Raw genomic sequence first — 24,622 nt, 5'->3', positions numbered from 1 at the left:
TACATTAAAGGCTGCTGGTTACAATTCCATACAAGCATTTTGATGTTTTTAAACATTTAAGGCTTTAGGTTCAGAGTGTATAAATGCGCTTAGTACTTCATGACTGGACTCCAGCTGCGGATTTAATGAGACTTCTCGCCGTAATTCCCGATGGAATCATTTCATACATATGTTCAAATGCACGTGAGTTTTGGTAGTATGAAAGCGTTAAGTTAAAAGTGAAGGCTCAGCAAACTCAAGTCACGATCAAGATATTTTCCATGCATATACTGGTGGGGTGGTCCTTTTTCTCAATTATTACTCTCGAACACGTTCTATCACTCAACCTAGCTACAGAGGCTTTCGTACTACGTCATAGTTATCGAGGCCTTCACACCTTCGTTGCAGACTATTGAGGCCTTTGTCCCATGTAGTGGCCTATCGTGGTTCACTTACCACCGGATATTCGACAGTCCTCATTAGCAACCGTATCCCTCTACGGTTCACTCCTACAATTTCATACTCACGGCTGGAAGGCCGGCTGAGTAATCGACAGGAACCGAGGCTGGCCGGGGGGGGGGGTAGGACGGCTTGGCAACGCCCATAACCCCAATCTGCAGGGGATGACCCTCAGGGATCGTGACCAGCGGAGATGTTTGGGCGGGTTGAGAGGAGACCCTGGACTTCGATTGATCCAAGGCATACTGCCACCGGGTATCTTTGTCCAGCGGTTCATCTCCACACGTGAGAGTGGATTCCTGAGACTGGAATTGAAGAGCGTCGTCAGCTCCTCCTCTCCAAACACCATCTCCCCTGCTGCTTCCAGGAACCAGCACGCATAGTTGTCCTTGTCTTCGTTCCCCTGGCGGATGTCGCAAAGGAGACGAGCCCTGGTGGGAACGCACAGTGTCCATCTCGCCTGCTGGGTTCTATTTGGTCAGATTATTCTGTCACAAACCGGATTGGCAGAACCCAGGCGCAGGCAGGTAAGGGTAACAAAAAATATTTTAATAACTATAAACAGAAAATAAAACCCACGATGTGGAAAAGTAGGAACTATAAATGACTTGCACAAAAAGAAACACTTCCCACGAGGGGGAACAAACTAAGAAATAGAAAATAAACAAAAGCCAAACACTTTCACAAAAGTAGGTGGAACAAGGCAGGAACCAGGCTAGGTTAGGGTAACATACCATAGCACAAAACGACATGAATAGCAACAACAATCTGACAAGGAACAGTGAAACAAAAGGGACTTAAATAGGGAACAACTAACGAGAGATAATTACAAAAGGGAGGTGACCGGCAGGTGACAGAGATTATACACTACGGGAAGAGACAGAACAGGAGGACACGTTGGGCAAAGTAACAACCAAAGCCACGCATCTCCACACAAAACAACTGCAGGACAAGGTTCTGTCCCGACCCTGTCCAGAGAGTTAGAGAACTCAAAAACAGGAAGGACAGAGTCCTGAGCATTTATTGGTTTGTGCTCCTATTACAAGAGGTTTGTGAGGAATTTTGCTGTGGTGGCGGCGACCCTTCACGCTCTAACTCAGAAAGGTGCTGTCTTCAATTGGTCGATTGAATGTCTCTGAAGCATGCTCTCACTAATCCTTTCATTGTTACTCACCTTGTGTTCACACAGCAGTTTCTATTGTACACTGATGCTTCTCATAGTTGTGTAGGTTCAGTGCATGCTCAGGTGCAGGATGGGAAAGAACCCGTAATTGACTACACAAGTCATGCTCTCACCGCTTCCAGAAAGAAATAATCAACTTATGACTGTGAGCTGTTTGCTGTTTTCTTGTCTGTCCGACATTTCAAACATTTCTTGTCATGGGCTCCTTTTAAGATTATTAACCCCTGGTGCAGCGAGTGCTCTTGGGAAAAAGAGAGAGAGAGAGAGAGAGAGAGAGAGAGAAGCACCAAGTTTAAGTTTGTGTTAGGTGGCTGTTGTGCCTGATCCTGATGCTTCCAAAAATAAAACTAAATAATGAAATCTACCAGAAGTAACCAGTATTTTATTTGTGTTATCCACGTTTAAGAGATGCGACATGGTGGTCTAGTGGGTTAAACCACTGAACTGGTAAATCAAAGGTTGCTGGTTCGATCCCAGCAGCCACCACCAGTGTGTGAGAGAACTTTAAAGCAAGACACTTTACTCCACGTTGCTCCAGGGGGATTGTCCCTGTAATAAGTGCACTGTAAGTCGCTTTGGATAAAAGCGTCTGCTAAATGACTAAATGTAAATGTAAGAGACTGGGTTTTTTTCATCAGAAAATAAGGGTTAAAATACACCATACAACAATACCAAATAAGTTTAAACAATCAACAATTTCTACCATGATTTCAATAGCCCCATTAGGCAGTTCGCAACCAAAAATATTCCGGTCTGTGAAAATGACTGTGAAAATGTACTGTATTTACAATGTCTTTGTTCCAAAAAGTTTAGGTATTATGATACAATATACATTTAAAACCATTTAAAAATACATTTAATAAATGGCAATTTATTTGTGTAAATGGCAATTCACATTTTCGTTGTGACTATTATTTACCTCAAAAGGAAATCTAACTTTCTATTAAAAAAAACAAGACAAACAAATACATATAAGAACAAAGATTGGGTGTTCAGTTGCACAAGTGAGAATCCACCTATGATCCAGAAGCACTGCATTCTCTCTTAAACATATCTCAAATTTTTATTATTCATACAAAACCAGGAAATAGCAAGCTACACAACATTCTCCATTCTATTCTAAGACAAAAAGAACATTGGGTAAAACAGAGGTAGCTTTCAAAATAGTTCAATAAATTCAATTAAACTTTAGAGCAAGCTAAAAATGCATCCAGATTTTTAAAGGACCTTTGATAGGATTGGTCAGTGACATACCTTTAAAACAATAGATGGGTGGAGTTTATGGATAGTATCTGTCTTATCTGTCTTTTCAAATTTAGATCAGACTTCAGGGAAGGATGTATGTAAATCATTCATATAATGGTGAAAACAACCACGAAGATTTAGGTTCAATTTAGATCAGGTCAGAGCGCTAGCTTTAATCTGAACACAAACATTGTAACCATGTTTAGCCTCCTTCTATATGCTGGATTGGCTTTACTGACAGGTAAGATTTCCTCATAATTTTACAAACATGTACTGTATATATGTAGCTGGAGATGGTTGATTGTGTGAAGTGCATCGAGTAAAAAAATAGCAAGTGACATGTGAATAATTTTTAGAGAAATGGGATTACAAAATAAAAGCACCAATCCGACCCTTCTCCTTTCTCCTCTCCCTCTCCTCTTCTGAAGCCATGTGGGATGAATTTTAGCATATGGCATTTATTTAGAAACTTTTCAGAGATGAAAAACTTTAACAAATTCAATCTTACTCGGCAAATATCTTTTTCAAACTTGACAGATTGTTTATTCGTATTTAAAATGTTTAATTCAGAATGTTTACTACATATTGTCCATATCTTATTTTGTGTTATCTCAGAGTTTGGATGAAATTACTTTTTCTCAGTGATGAAAACTGTTAAAAACAATATGTTGTCCAGATTTTAGTGAACAATGAGATTTTCATTTTCACATTAAACAGACGTTTTCATCTCTAAACCTAAAGCGATTTATGACAGGAGGCAATAATATAAGTATTAAAATAGATTACAACGTTTCAACTATGTTAACCAATAACTGTTGAGAGAAAGAGTAGGGTAAGAGAAGCGGAATTAGCATGTTATTCAGGAAAAATATATAGTTTTAATATAATACTGAATTCGAAAGATCCTTAATAAAGTACAGCACACCGATACAGCACTAAAAATGTACTCAAGTAAAGGTTAAAGTACACTATTTTTAAACTGACTGCATTTTCATGGTGAACTATTTTTGCTCGATGATGCAATGGAACGTCTGAGCATTGAGAGACGTAAATGGGCGTTATCTCAGCATTGACAGAGGACTCATCCCTAATGTTTGAGAGCAGGGAGTACTGCTAATTTTTTAAAGATTTTGTTAACTCTTTTGTTAACTCCTCTAAGGTTATTTTTTAACCTATTAACTGGTTAAATCTGGAATCAAACAAAACAGCTTCACCTTTATTGAAAAAACTGGCTTTTTTAACCAAGCTTAAAGCAAATGTCACAAAAAATATTTTTAAGAATTGCACCATTATGTACAACCCATGATCATTGATCTTACATGACTGACAGTTTTGCAGACATTGAATGACATTGCTCCAGAAGCAAACTGCTGTACTTTTCAGCTGACATTTTTTGCCATATCAGTCTATGCTGCAGATGTATTTCAATCATTCATAATTGTTGGTTTTGCGAAGCACTACTACACTTTCCAGGTAACAACATGTTCTAGACCAGGGGTATCCAATGTCGGTCCAGCGAGTTTAGCTACAACTCGGCCCAACACACCTGTTTAGAAGTTTCTAGTCTGCTTTGTGAGACCTTGATTAGCTGTTCAGGTGTGTTTAATTAGGTTTGAAGCTAAACTTTGCAGGACACCCGCCCTCCAGGACTGACTTTAGACACCCCTGTTCTAGACAGAATCACATATGGTCAATGAGCCTGTGTAGTTTACATGTTATGTTAAAGAACTGAGTATTTAAGGAGCTGTTTGTGAAGGTAGGTCATATTTAACTCTGGTTACCTAAATTGTTACTAGTGCTTCCATATCTCTTTTATTTGCTCACTACATACCAAAGCACACCACAGAGGCAGGACTTTGATTCCAGTAAATGCAGACAAAACCTGATGAACAAGATCGTTTGTATGCATCAAGGAAATACATTTAATTAACTCAATACAAAGACACTTTTATCAGAAGTGACTAACAAATAATATAGCCCTAACATTTTGTCAATCAGCTAACAAAGAGGGCAGTTGACACACTGTTTACATGTAGAACTAGAGATATGGAAAATAGCTTCACAGAACATAGTTTTTTTTAGAGTAAATATTACAGAGTTTTGGCATGTCCACAACATCAACGTTTAACGCCTCGTGACTAAACAAATGGCGCAAATGTGAGTGTGCACACCGACGCGCAAAACGGCAGGCGTAAAAGCGCAATTATTTTTTAAACGCCTCCGGCTTGTTCTTTTTGTTTGATGTGCAGTGTAAAAAAACAGACTGACCAATGACAATGACGCTTTTGTTCACGTTTTTGGAGCTGAGTTACAGTGAAACACGATTTGGTGGAACTCATGCCCAAGCGAGTGAAGTAGGGTTTCAACGCAGTGTTCATCTTACGTGTAGCGTGGGTAGAGAAGAGAAATCCTCAAGACAAGAGAGTTGAATCCAATCGGTAACAGTTAATGGAATTACATGCACAACAAACACAACCTAACCAATACCAGACAAGGAACTGAGGAACACACAGGGCTTAAATACACGGGGAAACGCAATCAAGGGAAACAGAATCAGGTCAGGGACTAATTAACTAATAAAGATATCAGACACAGAAGGCAACAACAAACCAAAACATAGAACAACCGTGACATTACCCCCCCTCCCAGAGGTGTGTCCTCGCGCCTATACAGTACCAATTGGGGAAGGGGGGTGGGCGTCCTGGAGGCTGGAGTAGGGAAAACAGGACATGGTGAGATGGGTGGCCTACAGGACGATACACTCGGCTCGGGAGGTCCGGAAGGTGCCGGTAGCTCTGGAAGGGGACGGACACTCTGGAAGCTGGACGACCGGACTGGCCATCGCACCCGTATGGCCCCCTCAAATAAAAGTTTGGGCTGAGTCCAGGTGCCTACAGAGAGGCTTGACGGGACTGGTTCGGGGACTGCCTGGGCAGGACCGGGCTCTGGCGGCTTGGCAGGGCTGGGCTCTAGCGGCTGGGCAGCACCGGGCTCTGGCGGCTGGGAGGCCTCTTGACGGCCGGACGGGACCGGCTGGAAGGCCTCTGGATTTTATAAATTTGTGATGAATTATTTTTACGAGTATAATGCACAGATGTTGCCTGTTGCACATGTGAGGTCATTGAGTGGTCTGTGTGAACCTTTCTTAGCTGGCTGCTGCCTCACATAAGTGCCAAGGTTCGGCCGAAGCATGTTTTCCTTCTAAAAAAAACATCATCCTTGAGCTTCCCATAAGTGTGCAAATCTTGTCTTTCAGGCTTATTGCTTAAATGGTCAAATACACATAATTATGTCAAAATGTCCATCAGGTTTTTCTCAAACACAATCGGGTATGAAGTCAATTGTATTTTGGGACGTGTATCCGCTTCATCGCAACTCTTAAAGTGCCACAGCCTTTAAGGAACCACTGTCATTCACACCAGCAGTTATTAGGTCACTGACTGTTTGTGTTTACTTCAAAGGTTTTGAAGTAAAAAATATATATTAGGTTAAGCATTTCCAAATATATTATTAAGCATTTCTATTCTTATAAATACTTTCAGTATTTAAAATTGTAGAAAAAAACATTACATATACAGTTTTTACACAATTTACAAACAAGGAAAAATCCTAGAATGAAATCCTAAAAGGACTGACTGTTAATTTTGTCAAGACCATTGTTGTCAATTATTTAACGATAGCATACAAGTTTGCCGAAATGAAACTGTTCTGGGCAAACTCTTTGTCGTCCATGCAGCCTTGCATGGACATAGCAGGAGCACAGCAATACATGTCCCCCAAAACAAAATTGCACCCTGCAACAATCTGCAAAAGATGGGTGAGCAAGTTGTTAAGTGCCAAATGGGTTAAATTAGCTGTTAGCTGTCCTGGGAAGCATACACCCTGCAAAAAAGGACTAGTTGCATGAGCGATTGTTGACGAGACGAATTGGTTAAACTAGCAGTAAGGCTGGCGGAAAAGCGTACACCTTGAACAAATAGCAATGGGGTTGTGTAGCAGTTTTTAGCAAAGCGAAAGGGTGAAACAAGCAGTAAAGCTGACAGGGAAGCGTACAGACAGCAATAAAATGCACAGGAGTTATAGGAGCTAGTTGTAAGCAGACTGAACATGTTAAACAAGCAGTTAGCTGTCAGGGGAAGCATACACCCTGCGGCGAATTTCACAAATGTTACATGAGCAAGTTGTTATGAGCTGAATGGTTTAATCTAACAGTAAAGCTACAAGTGTAAATGAGCTAAAAAGGTAAAACTAGCAGTATTTGACTGGGAAGGCATACACCCTGCAACGATAGCACCAGAGTTATGGGAGCAAGTTGTAAGAAAAACAAAAGGGTTAAACTAGAAGTAAAGCTGTCTGGGTAAGCATACACCCAGCAACAATATGGCAGTAGAGTTACATGAGCAAGTGTTAACGAGCTGAACGGGTTAAACTAGCAGTAGCTGGGTGGGGAAGCATACACCCTGCAATGATATAGCAGCAGAGTTACATGAGCAAGTTGTTAAGGAGCCAAGTGGGTGAAACGAGCTGTACGCTGGCAGGGGATACATACACCCTAGTCCCACGTAGTCAGACATACGGAAAATTCTCAAGTGCACTATAGGTACCCGGATGATGCACTCATTCGACAAAAATATGAAGTGTGGAACTCTGGACTATTCAATCACTCAACAGTCGCAGTTCGCTTATGTGGCAGAAGGGAGGCTTACACAGCTAGGTCTGGGAACCTTCGCCACTTCTTTAGCCGAGGCTCACCCGAGAGGCCATATGAACAACAGGTAAAGAACCCAGTCACGTTTCGTTTGTGCCACATCATGTGTAGAGTTGTGGATTCTCCCCGCAGTATCTGACCGGTGTACATTCACATGCGTGTCAAAGATAACCAGCAACAAGGATTATGAGTTAATGCAATTATCTAGAATACTTCAACGAATTAAGCATTTAGTCGATCGTGATGAATTCCTATTGCAACCTTTTAAAACCAACAAGGCTCGTGTTGTTCCCAGGTGGACTATAAAAAACATGACGCGCACAACTCCCAGAAATCCTCTAAAATTCAGCCAATTAGATGACGATTGAACATGCCAAAGTGTTCCCAAGAAAGTGTGCCTTGCATCAGATGTTTAGCAAACCGTCTGTGAGGCTACACACATCCTGCAAGGAAAGGCACTAGAGTATTATGAGCAAATTGATTATGAGACGAATGGTTAAACTAGCAGTTAGCTGAGAGGGGAGGCGTACACCCTGCAACAAATAGGTCCCAAGATGAATGACAAAGTGTTGACAAGCAGAAATACACTGTGACTGCATTGTATTATGTACAATTTTGGCTATATAGCTTACCCCTACATCAGCTCTCACTATCATGATCGCATATGATTAAAGGACTTACCTACTATGCTTGCAGAAGGATCACACGATTTACCTGAACACACTTTTAAATTGTTTACTCTCGACATCCATGAACTAGGCATAGAACTCCCTCCGTATGCGCCTCGTATATTAAATGTACGGTGTGGTAAATGTATCCCCTTGCTTCTCAGTGTGATGAAAGATCTTAATTAAGGGGTGCTCTGTCAGCTTTCCTGTAGCTCGATAACAACGCTAGGTTGTTCCCTAATGTCCCTAACGACACCATCTACATGTTTTGTCGATGGAATGATCTGTCATCTCCAGTGAGCGTACAGACTATGAGGAGCGAGCGTTAACTGGAAAACACGGAGTGGAATATGTGGACCTTGGAGCGGTGTAAAAAGAAAAGGTTTTAGCGGGGATGTGAATCCTCTACATACTACTCCACTTCGGCTAATTTGAAGAATCACAAACATATGTAAGTGGTAGGTATGTTTACTATAAATGATAGTAATAGACATTTTTAAATTGTAAACAACTACTAGTTTACTCTAATTTCAAGTACTTTTTATTTGGAATCCGATTACACAATCCAGAGTACATGTAATCCGTTACTACCCAGCTCTGCTGATAACCAGCATAGTAAACCGAGAATAACGATTGGCTTAACTTGCCTCAACAATATTTAGAATTTAGACTTCGATACCAAGTTCACCTGATAGATATAAACCCATTTAACAAATAATTTATATAATAAATTGTACAATGAAATTAAACAAATATTTATTTAACAAAATAAATAATGTTTTATAAATTAATATGAATATGAATCAAATAAAAATAGTTATCTTATAAGTGTCATGACGCTGGAAGACGCAGAGAATTCGGAGACTCCAATGCGTGTATAATCGCAGAGTTTTTATTGAAGTACAGTCCAAAAGACCACCAGGCGACACTGGCCTCGATCACAGGAACCACACGAGTCCGTGGGGAGAGGACTCGACTCAGGGGAAGAATCAGTTGTAGAATCCCAACAGGAAATCCTGATACTGACAGGGTGCACTCTGAGCAGGGAGGTGCCTCGACCCGCTGGCTGATTCAGAACGACAGCGGTGGTCACTGGTGGAGAGATGGTGGGGTGTGATGAGAGGGAAGGTCTGAGACACCAGTGGGTGCTGAGGGGCACAGAGGAAAATAACAGAGGGGGCGAAGGCACTTTAGCAAATAGCAGAAGTTTAATAAGGCTACGGCTAGTTAACTGTGACTTAGACATAAACTTAACAGTACTAGAACACGCTAGACTGTGGCAGTCAGACAGAAGACGAGAGGACAAGAGGGGCTAAATTGTGGGGAACTTAACAGCGGGAATGAACTACAGGTGAACAATCATGAGGAACCAGGGGAAGCTACTGATAGGGACGAGCTACAGGAGTGCAGGTGATGGAAACCTGGTGAGGGGAAAGCCTGGCGGGGACAAACAGGGGTGGGCCAAGTGACTTAGGGCCAACATAGCACCATGGTATAATAACACCACTCGCGCCCTAAAAAGAGAAACGCGTAAACTGGAGCGAAAATGGAAACAAACCCAATTAGAGGTCTTTAAAATTGCATGGAAAGAGAGTGCAAGCTGTTACAAAAAGGCACTAAAAGCAGCAAAAGCCGAGCACTTCCGTAACCTCATAGAAAATAACAAAAACAATCCAAGGTTTTTATTTAGTACAATTGCTAAATTAACAAACAAACAGACTCCACCTGACCTCGGTATTCCGCCGCACCTTGGTAGCAATGAATTCATGAAATTTTTTACCGAGAAAATCAAAATAATACGAGACAACATAGCTAAAACCAAACCTCCAAGTTTGTCGGAAGAATTAGTTTCAACCGTCACCCAAAAAGAAAAGCTAGAGTGTTTTTCTCCTATAAATCAGGAAGATTTAATTAAAATTATTGCAACATCCAAACCGACGACATGCTTATTAGACCCCATTCCGACTACTTTATTAAAAGAGTTACTACCTGCTGTAATTGAGCCCATTTTAACATAATCAACTCGTCTATTAATCTAGGACATGTCCCAGGACCCTTTAAGCTGGCTGTAATTAAGCCTCTTATCAAAAAACCAAATTTAGACCCAAATGAACTTGGAAGCTATAGACCGATTTCAAATCTCCCGTACTTGTCTAAAATACTAGAAAAAGTAGTGTCAACTCAACTGTGTACCTTCCTACAAAATAATGACATGCACGAAAAGTTTCAGTCTGGCTTTAGACCGCATCACAGCACTGAAACTGCGCTCGTTAGAATTACAAATGACCTTCTTATTGCTTCAGATAAAGGTAACATCTCACTATTAGTCCTGCTTGACCTTAGTGCTGCTTTCGATACTGTAGACCATAAAATACTACTAGATCGTTTACACCATTATATCGGTATTCAGTTATGGATTACCTCAGGGATCGGTTTTAGGACCCTTGCTTTTCTCCATATACATGCTGCCCCTCGGCAACATTATTAGAAAACATGGAATTAGCTTCCACTGTTATGCAGATGATACTCAGCTATATATCTCATCAAGACCAAATGATTCCTTTAAGCTATCCAAACTGGCAGAGTGCATCGAGGACATAAAACATTGGATGACTAGTAATTTCCTCCTTTTAAACTCTAGCAAAACCGAAATATTACTTATAGCACCAAAATCAAGTAAACAGAATATCTCCGATTACAGCCTGCAAATTGAAAGCTGCACTGTTACTCCAACAAATACAGTTAAAGACCTAGGCGTTATATTAGACGGCAACCTGTCATTTAAAAATCACATCTCAAATATCACAAAAACAGCCTTCTTCCACCTTAGAAATGTTGCCAAATTACGAAATAGTTTATGTGTTGCAGACGCAGAAAAGCTTATTCATGCATTTGTGACCTCACGGCTTGACTATTGTATTGCTCTACTTAGTGGTTGTTCTGTATCATCGATAAACAAACTACAGTTAGTTCAGAATGCAGCTGCCAGAGTTCTTACTAGGTCAAAAAAATACGATCACATAACCCCAGTTTTATCATCGCTTCACTGGCTACCCATTAAGTATCGTATTGATTTTTAAATTCTTTTAATTACTTACAAAGCCCTGAACGGTTTAGCACCTACTTACTTAACCGAGCTTTTATCACGTTACAACCCATCACGCTCGCTGAGATCTCAAAACTTAGGACTTTTGACAATACCTAGAATAACAAAATCCACCAAAGGTGGACGAGCTTTCTCATACGTAGCACCTAAACTCTGGAATAGCCTTCCTGATACTATTCGATGGTCAGACACACTCTCCCAATTTAAATCTAGATTAAAGACACATCTTTTCAGCCAAGCTTTCACTTAATGCATAGTTAATGAACAGCAGCTACGCTAATTATTCTCTTTATTCTCTTTCCGCCTCTGCCTCGGGATGCCCATCCCGAGGTAGGAAGAAGTTCCACCATGTCCAGGCGACCGACAGATGCCCATCCCCAATTTGAGATTACACCAGATACAGCTGCAGACTGACTGACCATCCCAGCTCCATCTAAGGCAATTCCACCAGCTGCCAAGAGAAATATGACCATCGGACCATCCCAGCTCAGACCACTACATCCCCAACCAAGAGCAAAGACGGACTATTTGTCTTATTATTGCTGAAGTTACAATATTTGGTATTAAATGCTAAACCTAAACCACACGTCAGCAGTCTGAGTGCAGCTATGACACGTCAGAGGGGATCTGGCCCTCCCGGTTGAGCCTGGTTTCTCCCGAGGTTTTTTTCTCCATTAATCATTGGAGTTTGGGTTCCTCGCCACAGCAGGGCAGTGTTGGCCTGCTCACCGGGAGACTGCATTCATTCATTTATTTATTTATTTAGAAATTAGATGTTATTTATTAGAATGAACTTACTCGTTGTATAAATACCATGCACTGTGCTGTGTTTTAACTTTTCTGTTTTTCCTGTTTGCCCCTGTAAAGCTGCTTTGAAACAATACACATTGTGAAAAGCGCTATATAAATAAACTTGAATTGAATTGAATTGAATTGAACTTAGACACCGAACAAGTGTACAGTCGTGGGCAAATGTTTTGAGAATTACATAAATATTCGTTTTCAAAAAGTTTGCTGCTAAACTGCTTTTAGATCTTTGTTTCAGTTGTTTCTGTGATGTACTGAAATATAATTACAAGCACTTAATACGTTTCAAAGGCTTTTATCGACAATTACATGATATTTATGCGAACAGTCAGTATTTGCAGTGTTGGCCCTTCTTTTTCAGGACCTCTGCAATTCGACTGGGCATGCTCTCAATCAACTTCTGGGCCAAATCCTGACTGATAGAAACCCATTCTTTCATAATAACTTCTTGGAGTTTGTCAGAATTAGTGGGTTTTTGTTTGTCCACCCGCCTCTTGAGAATTGACCACAAGTTCTCAATGGGATTAAGATCTGGGGAGTTTCCAGACCATGGACCCAAAATTTCAACATTCTGGTCCCCGTGCCACTTAGTTATCACTTTTGCCTTATGGCACGGTGCTCCATCGTGCTGGAAAATGCATTGTTCTTCACCAAACTGTTGTTGGATTGTTGGAAGAAGTTGCTGTTGGAGGGTGTTTTGGTACCATTCTTTATTCATGGCTGTGTTTTTGGGCAGAATTGTGAGTGAGCCCACTCCCTTGGATGAGAAGCAACCCCACACATGAATGGTGTTAGGATGCTTTACTGTTGGCATGACACAGGACTGATGGTAGCGCTCACCTTTTCTTCTCCGGACAAGCCTTTTTCCAGATGCCCCAAACAATCGGAAAGGGGCTTCATCGGAGAATATGACTTTGCCCCAGTCCTCAGCAGTCCAATCACTATACTTTCTGCAGAAGATCAATCTGTCCCAGATGTTTTTTTGGAGAGAAGTGGCTTCTTTCTTCGCCTCACTGTGCGTGCAGATGCGCTCACACCTGCCTGCCTCCATTCCTGAGCAAGCTCTGCACTGGTGGCACTCCGATCCCGCAGCTGAATCCTCTTTAGGAGACGATCCTGGCGCTTGCTGGACTTTCCTGGACGCCCTGAAGCCCTCTTTACAAGAATTGAACCTCTTTCCTTGAAGTTCTTGATGAACCTATAAATTGTTGATTTAGGTGCAATCTTAGTAGCCACAATTTCTTTGCAGGTCACCATGGTTAACAATGGAAGGACAATGATTTCAAGCATCACCCTCCTTTTAACATGTCAAGTCTGCCATTCTAACCCAATCAGCCTGACATAATGATCTCCAGCCTTGTGCTTGTCAACATTCTCACCTGAGTTAACAAGATGATTACTGAAATGATCTCAGCAGGTCCTTTAATGACAGCAATGAAATTCAGTGGAAAGTTTTTTGGGGGATTAAGTTAATTTTCATGGCAAAGAAGGACTATGCAATTCATCTGATCACTCTTCATAACATTCTGGAGTATATGCAAATTGCTTTTATAAAAACTTAAGCAGCAACTTTTCCAATTTCAAATATTTATGTAATTCTCAAAACTTTTGGCCACGACTGTAGAGCTGTCAAAACGGCCCCCCACGAGTTTGACAAAACATTCACTCACACAGGACACAAAGCCATGACAGAACTGAGATTATGACAATTGGCCACTACCCAGACCTATAAATAAACACAGACAAGAAGTTAACTTCAGGTCAGGCGCTTGTGTCTGATGAAACCGTCTTTAAACAGTTAAATCAATAAACTAAAAATCAAGGGAGAGAGCAAATGCTTTGAAATTATATATTTAAAGTGGGCGTAACACATGGGGTTTCTGGCAATCTCATATTAATCTTGGGTACCTATAGAGTAGTATTGCATACGTTGTATCTTCGAAGAGTGTTTAGTTTGATCACATTTATAAAAGATAGATACAGCTTTACGATTACTTCCGAAATCATATGGCACGTGTGGGTGGGAGACATCAGTTTCACTCGCCGCATGCGGTTCATGTCCAGTATCTTCTAGCATTATGACGGCTCCATATAAACTGTTATTTACACAGTTTATTTAACATTCATCACCCAAATGCATTGAACAAACAACAACCTGAACTTCGCGAAGGTGTGCTCTCTTCTGCTTACAAGTGAAAGTCTGTGCATGCTCCTTCCACTGCTATCATTGCTTCCGTGTGGCCGTGCCACGTGCTTTTCCAGGAGAATTGTCCAAATAAGGGACAAGGAAAAGTTGTTAAGAAATAGTTTTATATATTCTAAAAAAACATTCTGAAACCTGTATGATCGCTGGGGGAGAGTATCGAGCACAGAAATACCATGTAATACACCCAACTCGTTTTTGATAAGTTGACCATGTTAAGAGAAGACAGCACGTGTAACATTGTAAAGAAGTCCGAATGCATGAAAAACCGTTGCATGGCCGGTTTAAGACAATGCGCTTTTGCATGCTGCTGAAACAATGGAGAACAGTGTTGGCAATTGCTTGTGATTCATGTTTCCCTTATTGGCAAAAACTTTAAACATTGCTCTTGTGTAAGTGTGAGATGTATAAACGCATAATGTGCTTTAAAAGAAAAAGCCTTTCTCTATCAGCAGCAGGGGATGCCTCCCTTTGTTTCTCAGATCACACATGTGTCGTCTCTTTGCTCAAATGGTAAAGAAAAAAGTCAGGTCAAGTATTTCTCTGTTTGTAATGTAAGTTTGATAATAAATGGATCATTAGTTCTATATATTTGCCATCAGTGGAATGCTTATGACAGTTTTGCATTCTGTGAGATTTTTCAGAATTTTGACTTTTTTTATTATTACCACATTTACCACTCCTATATTTAGAGGTGAGTTACTTATTATATTCTTAAACCTTTGCTGTTTAATTGTCATTTACATCAACAATAGTGGCATCTACAACTGAAGTCCCGACAACTACAACTATTGCACCAACAACTACAACTGCAGCAAAAACAACTACAACTGAAGCACCAACAATAACAACTACTGCAGCAACAACTACAACTGAAGCACCAACAACTACAACTATTGCACAAACTACTACAACTGACACACCAACAACTACTACACCAACCACTACAACTGATGCACCAACCACTAGAACAACTGCACCGACAACTACAACTACTGCTCCAACCACCACAACTAAAGCACCAACAACTACAACTACTGCATCAATAATCACAACTACTGCACCAACCACCACAACTACTGCCCCAACCACCACAACTACTGCTCCAACCACCACAACTGAAGCACCAACAACTACAACTACTGCAGCAATAATCACAACTACTGCTCCAACCACCACAACTACTGCTCCAACTACCATAACTGAAGAACCAACCACTACAACTACTGCACCAACCACTACAACTGCTGCTCCAACCACAACAACTGAAGCACCAACAACTACAACGACCGCACAAACCACTACAACTGAAGCACCAACCACTACAACTGAAGCACCAACAACTACAACCACTGCACCAACAACTTCAACTACTGCTCCAACGACCACAACTGAAGCACAAACAACTACAACTACTGCACCAACAACCGCTGCACCAACAACTACAACCATTGCAGAAACAACTACTACTGGAGCACCAACAACTACTACTGAAGCACCAACAACTACAACTACTGCACGAACCACTACAACTACTGCACCAACCACTACAACTGAAGCACCAACAACTACAACTACTGCTCCAACCACCACAACTAAAGCACCAACAACTACAACTACTGCATCAATAATCACAACTACTGCACCAACCACCACAACTACTGCCCCAACCACCACAACTACTGCTCCAACCACCACAACTGAAGCACCAACAACTACAACTACTGCAGCAATAATCACAACTACTGCTCCAACCACCACAACTACTGCTCCAACTACCATAACTGAAGAACCAACCACTACAACTACTGCACCAACCACTACAACTGCTGCTCCAACCACAACAACTGAAGCACCAACAACTACAACGACCGCACAAACCACTACAACTGAAGCACCAACCACTACAACTGAAGCACCAACAACTACAACCACTGCACCAACAACTTCAACTACTGCTCCAACGACCACAACTGAAGCACAAACAACTACAACTACTGCACCAACAACCGCTGCACCAACAACTACAACCATTGCAGAAACAACTACTACTGGAGCACCAACAACTACTACTGAAGCACCAACAACTACAACTACTGCACGAACCACTACAACTACTGCACCAACCACTACAACTGAAGCACCAACAACTACAACTACTGCACCAACAACCGCTGCACCAACAACTACAACCATTGCAGAAACAACTACTACTGAAGCACCAACAACTACTACTGAAGCACCAACAACTACAACTACTGCTCCAACTACAACTACTGCACCAATCACTACAACTACTGCACCAACCACTACAACTGAAGCACAAACAACTACAACTACTGCACCAACAACTACAACTACTGCTCCAACCACCACAACTGAAGCACCAACAACTACAACTACTGCACCAACAACTGCACCAACTACAACTACTGCACCAACCACTACAACTGAAGCACCAACAACTACAACCACTGCACCAACAACTACAACTGAAGCACCAACAACTACAACGACTGCACCAACCACTACAACTGAAGCACCAACAACTACAACCACTGCACTAACAACTACAACTACTGCTCCAACCACCACAACTGAAGCACAAACAACTACTGCACCAACCACTACAAATACTGCACCAACCACTACAACTACTGCACCAACAACTACAACTACTGCACCAACAACTACTGCTCCAACCACCACAACTGAGGCACCAACCACTACAACTACTGCACCAACCACTACAACTACTGCACCAACCACTACAACTACTGCACCAACCACTACAACTACTGCACCAACAACTACTGCTCCAACCACCACAACTGAGGCACCAACAACTACAACTACTGCACCAACCACTACAACTACTGCACCAACCACTTCAACAACTGCACCAACCACTACTACTGAAGCACCAACAACTACAACTACTGCACCAACAACTACAACTACTTCACCAACAACTACAACAACTGCACCAACTACAACTTCTGCACCAACAACTACAACTACTGCTCCAACCACCACAACTGAAGCACAAACAACTACAACTACTGCACCAACCACTACAACTACTGCACCAACCACTACAACTGAAGCACTAACAACTACAACTACTGCACCAACAACTACAACTACTGCTCCAACCACCACAACTGAAGCACCAACAACTACTGCACCAACCACTACAACTGAAGCACAAACAACTACAACTACTGCACCAACAACTACAACTACTGCACCAACCACTACAACTACTGCTCCAACCACCACAACTGAAGCACCAACCACTACAACTATTGCACCAACCACTACAACTGAAGCACCAACAACTACAACTACTGCACCAACAACTACAACTACTGCTCCAACAACAACAACGACTGCACCAACAACTACAACTGATGCACCAACAACTACGGCGCCAACAACTTCATCTACTACACCAACAACTACAACTACAACTGATGCACCAACAACTACAACTACTGCACCAACCACTACAACTGAAGCACCAACAACTACAACCACTAATCCGACCACTACAACTGACCCACCAACAACTACGGCACCAGCCACTTCAACTACTACACCAACAACTACAACTGATGCACCAACAACTACAACTACTGCGCCAACCACTACAACTACTGCTCCAACCACCACAACTGAAGCACCAACAACTACTACTGATGCACTAACAACTACAACTGAAGCACCAACAACTACAACTTCTGCTACAACCACTACAGCTGAAGCACCAACCACTACAACTACTGGTACATCCACTATAACTACTGCACCGACCACTGCAACTGAAGCACCAACAACTACAACTACTGCACCAACCACTACAACTACTGCACAAACCACTACAACTGAAGCACCAACAATTATTACTAGTGCTACATCCACTATAACTACTGCACCAACCACTACAACTGAAGCACCAACAACTACAACTGCTGCACCAACCACTACAACTAAAGCACCTACAACTATTGCACCAACAACTACAACTACTGCACCAACCACTACAACTACTGCACCAACCGATACAACTGCTTCTCCAACCACCACAACTGAAGCACCAACAACTACAACTACTGCACCGACAACTACAACCATTGCACCAACTACTGCACCAATATCTACAACTACTCCATTCCAAACTAATAAACTTCCAAGTACTCAAAAATTACTAACAACAACTGCTCATGGAAGCCTCAAGATCAAGTTAATTGGTAACCTGAGTACTGCTCAAATTTACAGGGTAACCCAATTTTTTTACTTTACTTTTTTGTTCATTTTAAGATTTTTCCCCAGATAGTAAACATTTTATATGACCGTATCAAGTTCAAGCTATCAAGCTATTGCAGAAGGAATGCAAAATACATTTGGATATTACTGTTCAGCTGAAACAATGTTTTTTTTTCATGGTTAAAAGTCAGATTTTATTGTGTTATATTTAGAAAGTAAAAGTTTCCTGGTTGGTTTAAATCCTTGGTTTAAAAAAGTCAACTACATTAGTTTTACAAATGCACATGCACTCGGATCAAGTAGTCATTTAAGGTTCAATTAGTTCCTTCACGTGACCACTATGCTGTATATGGGTTGTTGACAGATTAATATGCTAATTTGTCCATGGTGTAATTCCATTCCATTCCATTCCATTTTCTACCGCTTATCCGAACTACCTCGGGTCACGGGGAGCCTGCGCCTATCTCAGGAGTCCCATGGTGTAATGGCAAATATAATTCAATCAAGATACATCTCTCTGATGCTTTTTATAGGATAATTATAAATAAGATAAAACATTGTTAAATGATCTGTTTGTTTTCAAAATGTTGCTATGTCACAACATAGGACACATGTACGATTTATTTGTCAAATACCCACATACACTTTAGTGCTTCCCACACATTGACTTAATTAGTCGCAATGCCCAGGTATTGTATTACATGTGTTTGATGTTTATTTTGACTAATTCAGCTACACGTTCTTACACAAAATAATGATTTTATTTTCCCTCATTATCATTATCATTCGTGTCACCGGCCTCGTGTCGTTCCCTCGCGGCTCTCGTACCGCCTTGCTCGTTACATACCCCCATCGCCCCTCACAGGCTGGGGGTACCCACGAGACTGTGCTATACCCCCCCCCCCCCCCGGGGCCAGTCTCAGCGGTAGCAGCCCCTCACTCACTCATCCGCGCTGTCTGAACTGCTCAGCACCGCAATCCCCCTCAGCAGCGAGGGAACTCCGACAGCATGTCCCTCCTTCCTCCGGGGTTTGGCACCAATGTAATAAGTTCAAGGAATGTGAAGAAGGAGGCAGGAACCGGCGAACATTTAAAAACTTTGAATAAAATAAACAAACCACAAAACGAAAGTAAAATGCCGGCAACTCCCTCACGGCCGACTGCCGACCACACAAACATAAAAAACATAACATAGAATACTGGCCTGGTCCTCTCTCGTTGTACATTCCAATCGCCTCCATGAGAGATGCGAGACCGGTGCAGCTGACACTCATTATCGCATGCGGCACCGGCCTCGCGTCGATGCTTCATGGCTCTTGTCCAGCCTTGCTCGCTAAAGTATTGTACTGATCATAATGCAAAAACATAGTTTGTCAAAAAAAAGTAATATCAGTAATAAGGAAAGCAAAATCCTGTGGTCTGCCTCAGGTTCAGCACACTACAGGAGGCACAAAGTGTCTGACCTGACAACAGTATCTAGTACAGTTTAACCCGAACAAGAGACGTTACATGTGCATTTTAGCAAAAGATTATACAGAGATGTTACTTTTTTATTTCAGGGGTGAATTCACAAATATTAAATGTAGCCAAATAATGTTTAAATGCTTATAAACACTTGTCTTGCAGCTTATCAAGCTCATTGAAGCAGATTTTGATGGAGATATCAAGATTAACGTAACGATACCTGTTTAATGGACAACTCAGGTAGCTGTTTCAATATATGCAAGTACAACTCCTATCTACTTAATGACAGAAGACCTTCAGAACTGTTGGTCATGCTCGTATTATTTCCATACACCACTGTTCGAAATTGTATATATATATATATTTTTAATAATTTACATAAATTGTAAATAAATACAAAACACATCTTGGTAACTGATTATATTTCAGGCCAGTATTCTGATTATTAATTTATTACACTTTTATCATATTCAAATCCATAATATTATAATGCACTAGTTGTTCCTCATCATTCATCCATTTTTCTCTTGTCCTCTGCAGGGTCGCAGATCGGTTGGAGCCAATTTCAGCATCTTAACCCCCAGGCGGGATACACTCTGGATGTATGGCCAGTCTGTTGCACAGGACTTGGTTCTAATTGTTTCTAGTAATAATCTTAAAATGAATCTTTAGAAATCCTAAAACCCATATAATATAACTTTACGGAAACCTTAGATGTGTGCTTCAATATCTTTAACCAGACTATTGCGAATTCCAATAATCTAAGTACATAATGTTGAGACCAAGCAAGCAATTTTGCGTCTTAAAGACGTCTTATAGCCGTCCAAACATACCCCTGACGTCTAGGCTAAAACAGATCAAAATGTGGGCTGTCAGTGAAAATCTAATAGACGTCTAACCATAGACCAAGAATAGACTAGCCATCAACTAGAAGGCTATTAAACAACTACATGTAAATGTCTAATAAACAGTGAATATGGGTCTGGGCAAAAACTAGGCTGAATTTGGGGTGTCAGTGAAAATCTAATAGACGTCTAACCATCACCTAAGAATTGACGTCTAACCATAGCCCGAGAATAGACTAGTCATCAAACAGTCAAAATGTGAAGCTTTTATTATGTAAAAGAGACATATCAAAGGTTAGACAAATTATAATTATAAAAGAATATTAAAAGAATAATTAATTTAAGATAGTTTGAAATATTTTTTCATTTGTTTTCCGTTTATTTAATCACATTTTCCAGGTACTTATTTTATGGGTTTACTTGTATATCCCCCCTGCTGCTTGCTTGAAATGCCCTCCAATTGCATTTACATTGTCAAACTCTGTTCCCTTGGTCATTGGTCAAAATTGGTCATCACAGCATCTGCCAAATACGGAAGAAATTAATGAGAAACTCTGACATCATAATCTTTACTTTACAATAAACAATAATAATGATAAAGTCATTGTACACTCTACATCATTCTTAGCGAAGTGGTGTAATCTTTCAATATGTGGTGTGACCAATAATAGCAGTAACTGTATTACAAAACTAATCTAATTGCTGTATGTAATAAATAAATATCACTAATACATTATGCTTAAGTGAATGATATTTTTACATTTTTAACCATTTGTATACGAGTTTAATAATTACTTTAAAAAATCTTAATAAAACTTTTATAAACAATTACAATATTGAGAACTTGAAAAAAACTAAGCAGCTTTAAAAATGTATTAATTTTAAGATCAAGCAGTTGTATCACACATTGTTTTTGAAGGATATGGCCGATTTACCTCGATGGAAAAACATAACAAACCCTTATTTTGAATTGTTACACACACCCACCTCTTATGACTGTGAATACTGCAGTCTTCTCAAATGCCTCCTTCTGCAGTGGACCACCCCCCATCATATTAAATTTGGACATAAGGGAATTCTTTAAAACTTTAAGTGGTTTAACAATTGTGGACGAAGACATTGTAAACATTCTTTTTTTATTTTTACTTTTCATTGGGACCTCATGAAAAAAATAAGTACGAAGAACTAGGCTTTACCTATCCACCATCCTTCTTGCACTGTCCTTGAGGTTTCTTCCTCCTATTTTGCACAGCGTTGACACCTGAACAACATATAACATGTCAGTACTTGGCAAGTAACATGTGCTTCAGTGTATTATATGCCTTTGTATTCCAATTTTTATTTGTTGTGTATTTACTTGATAACTTGTTTATATAAAATTTATTTTTAAGATTCAAATTTAATCTTTTTGTTATTTAACTATTCTATCAGTACATGTTCTGTATGCAACATGCTATTGTTCAGTAATTAATTCAACTTATAGTTAAAATAAATAATGGACTTTATTAATGAGGAAATGTGGCGTTAACAGTTTATTATTAGTCTATTTCAACCCTTTTTCATACATTTTTCAAAAAAGCAAGACTAGTAAATTTGCAGTAAACTGATTAAGGCTCGGTTTCAAATTCAAGTCTCATCTTAAGCCAGGACTAAGCCAATGTCACAGTTGTTATGTTATGTTTTGTTTGTTTTTTTCCTCCCGTGGCTGATGTTCTTATTAGTTTATTTGTCCCTTGCCTGTTTTCACATGTGTCTCATTTAGTTCATCCCTTGCACCTGTTTAGCCCTCGTTGTCTGTTGTATTTAAGTTCTCCCCTTGATTGTATTCCTTCTGGAGAATTGTTTATGCTACGTGTGTTTTTCGAATCGTTTGTCTCTGTTCCAGCTTAGATTTATTATTGAAAGCCTATTTTTGTTAATGCTTTGGCATTCTCTTTGGACTCTCCCCGTCACATGTGACAGCCGAGACACATTAGTATATTTTAGTCGCTTATATAAATAATGCAAATCCAATGGATAAAATGACTGCAGACTGACTGACCATCCCAGCTGCATCTAAGGCAACACTGTTTTTGTGTAATTCAAATTTAGATTTAATTTTATCAAGAACTGAATGGTGTAAATGGCCCAAAGTACATGTATAATCTTCTGCAACGTTAGCATCTAAACCCTGTCATGTATTGTGTACTTTGTGTATTTCCAGAGTTCTGTGTATTTCATAATTTCACTTTTGAATGTTCTGCATGCTGTGCCGTTCTGAAATAGTGTGATTTTAACACCTAGTCCTATTAAGCAAATCTGAATGTTTACATTGTTGAATTCAGAAAAATGTACAAAGGGCACCATTTAAGGGCAAGAAAGAAACAGGTGTGTTACAGTACAGGAGCACTCAAGTAAGCATTTAAAGCTAACTACAACATGGCGTATACTGTTACACTGATATCTGCTTAAATGTTACGGTTAACATAATAACATATAATGTAGATAAATAGTGAACACATGTGAAATAGAAAAGGAAGATACACACTAGATCAAATCAAAATGTTCTTTGTTTCTTTTCAGACTGTTGGTCTCTTTAAAGTTTGCAGTGAATTCACAGTGCTGTGCTTCGCTCTCCCTCTCTCTAGTGCAATGCAAAAACATGGTCGGAAACAACCATGTCTCAGCCATCTAGCGGTGGAGATTGTAATTGCATTTTTATAAATAAACTAGTGGTGGGCATAGATTAATTTTTTTAATCTAGATTAATCTAGATTAAAATGGCTCATTTGAATTCTGCCGAAGGCATTCAGAATATGTGTGCTACCCAAATAATGACTAAAAGTAAGTCTTTGAGAACGGGTTTCTCAAGACAGGTGGCGCATTAGACCAGGGGCTCATGTCCTGTTTCCAAAATGCATCACAAACTGCTTGAGAAAGCTGTTCTACTATGATAATTGGTGATGAAAATTAAATTATGTTCAATAAGATGAACTTGTGTTTACTTCCGCATTAGCTAAGGGATGATTTCCGTTTAGGTGGTACTTGAGACTGGAAGAGCTCCTACAGTACATTTACATTTAGTCATTTAGCAGACGCTTTTATACAAAGCGATTTACAAAGAGTGAGGGAGCAACAAGCGATATGTTATACAGGAGCCATAATACATTAGATCTCAATACAAAGTTACTGGTTTCAACTAAAGCTAGACCAGTACCTGTTGAGAGAAAGTGTTTTTTTAAACCAATTCCGCATTGCACAATGTGCAAACAACCTTAGTCTTGTCGATGTTTCTATTGGGAAGCTTCTTAAAAATGAATATTCCCTGAAGCAAACCCGGCGGCTTGATAGCATGTTAGCACGTCACGTTTGATGCGGTAATTTCACAGTAACGTTATGTTGTGTTCAGACCAAACGCGAATGGCGCCTCAAGCGCGAGTGATTTATATGTTAATGCAAAGAGCCAATAGACCTACTTGCTGCGCGAATCGCGCGAATGAAGCCCTGGTTATGAGATGATGAGGCGGCTTCTGCTACCTCGAATGACGCGAATCACGCGAGTTGAAAAATCTCGTTCTCGCCCCGTACAGTGCAGTTAAGCTGGTATACATCCGCGCTAAAATATCAAGGTGAAAGTCATCATAGCTTGCGTAGTATAGACCCAGCTCCCAACCCAACTTTGAGAATAGATTAACGGCGACATTTTT

The 24,622-nt window shown here is 40.4% G+C and overlaps 1 protein-coding gene and 1 long non-coding RNA gene across 3 annotated transcripts; both read left to right on the top strand.

Annotated features, from left to right (window-relative positions):
* The first annotated feature begins 2,783 nt into the window (after positions 1-2,783).
* LOC130429492 (mucin-2-like) lies at positions 2,784-23,903 on the top strand. 2 transcript variants are annotated; one of them, XM_056758082.1, is made up of 4 exons: positions 2,784-3,107; positions 15,114-18,640; positions 20,254-20,331; positions 20,632-23,903. In XM_056758082.1, exons 1-3 carry the CDS (start codon positions 3,065-3,067, stop codon positions 20,317-20,319), a joined length of 3,636 nt encoding a protein of 1,211 aa, XP_056614060.1. In that variant the 5' UTR covers positions 2,784-3,064; the 3' UTR covers positions 20,320-20,331; positions 20,632-23,903. The 2 variants fall into 2 exon arrangements, with proteins under 2 accessions (XP_056614060.1, XP_056614061.1); XM_056758083.1 differs by having other exon boundaries at positions 20,254-20,349.
* On the top strand, positions 3,114-12,276 carry LOC130429496 (uncharacterized). Its single transcript, XR_008907618.1, has 2 exons — positions 3,114-7,641; positions 8,540-12,276. It is a non-coding gene; the product is annotated as an uncharacterized LOC130429496 (long non-coding RNA).
* Positions 23,904-24,622: the final 719 nt, after the last annotated feature.

The sequence above is a fragment of the Triplophysa dalaica genome, chromosome 10, assembly GCF_015846415.1.
Source record: "Triplophysa dalaica isolate WHDGS20190420 chromosome 10, ASM1584641v1, whole genome shotgun sequence".
Taxonomy (NCBI): domain Eukaryota; kingdom Metazoa; phylum Chordata; class Actinopteri; order Cypriniformes; family Nemacheilidae; genus Triplophysa; species Triplophysa dalaica.
The sequence above is the reverse complement of the archived record's forward strand: the minus strand, read 5'-3'. Positions and strand labels throughout refer to the sequence as shown.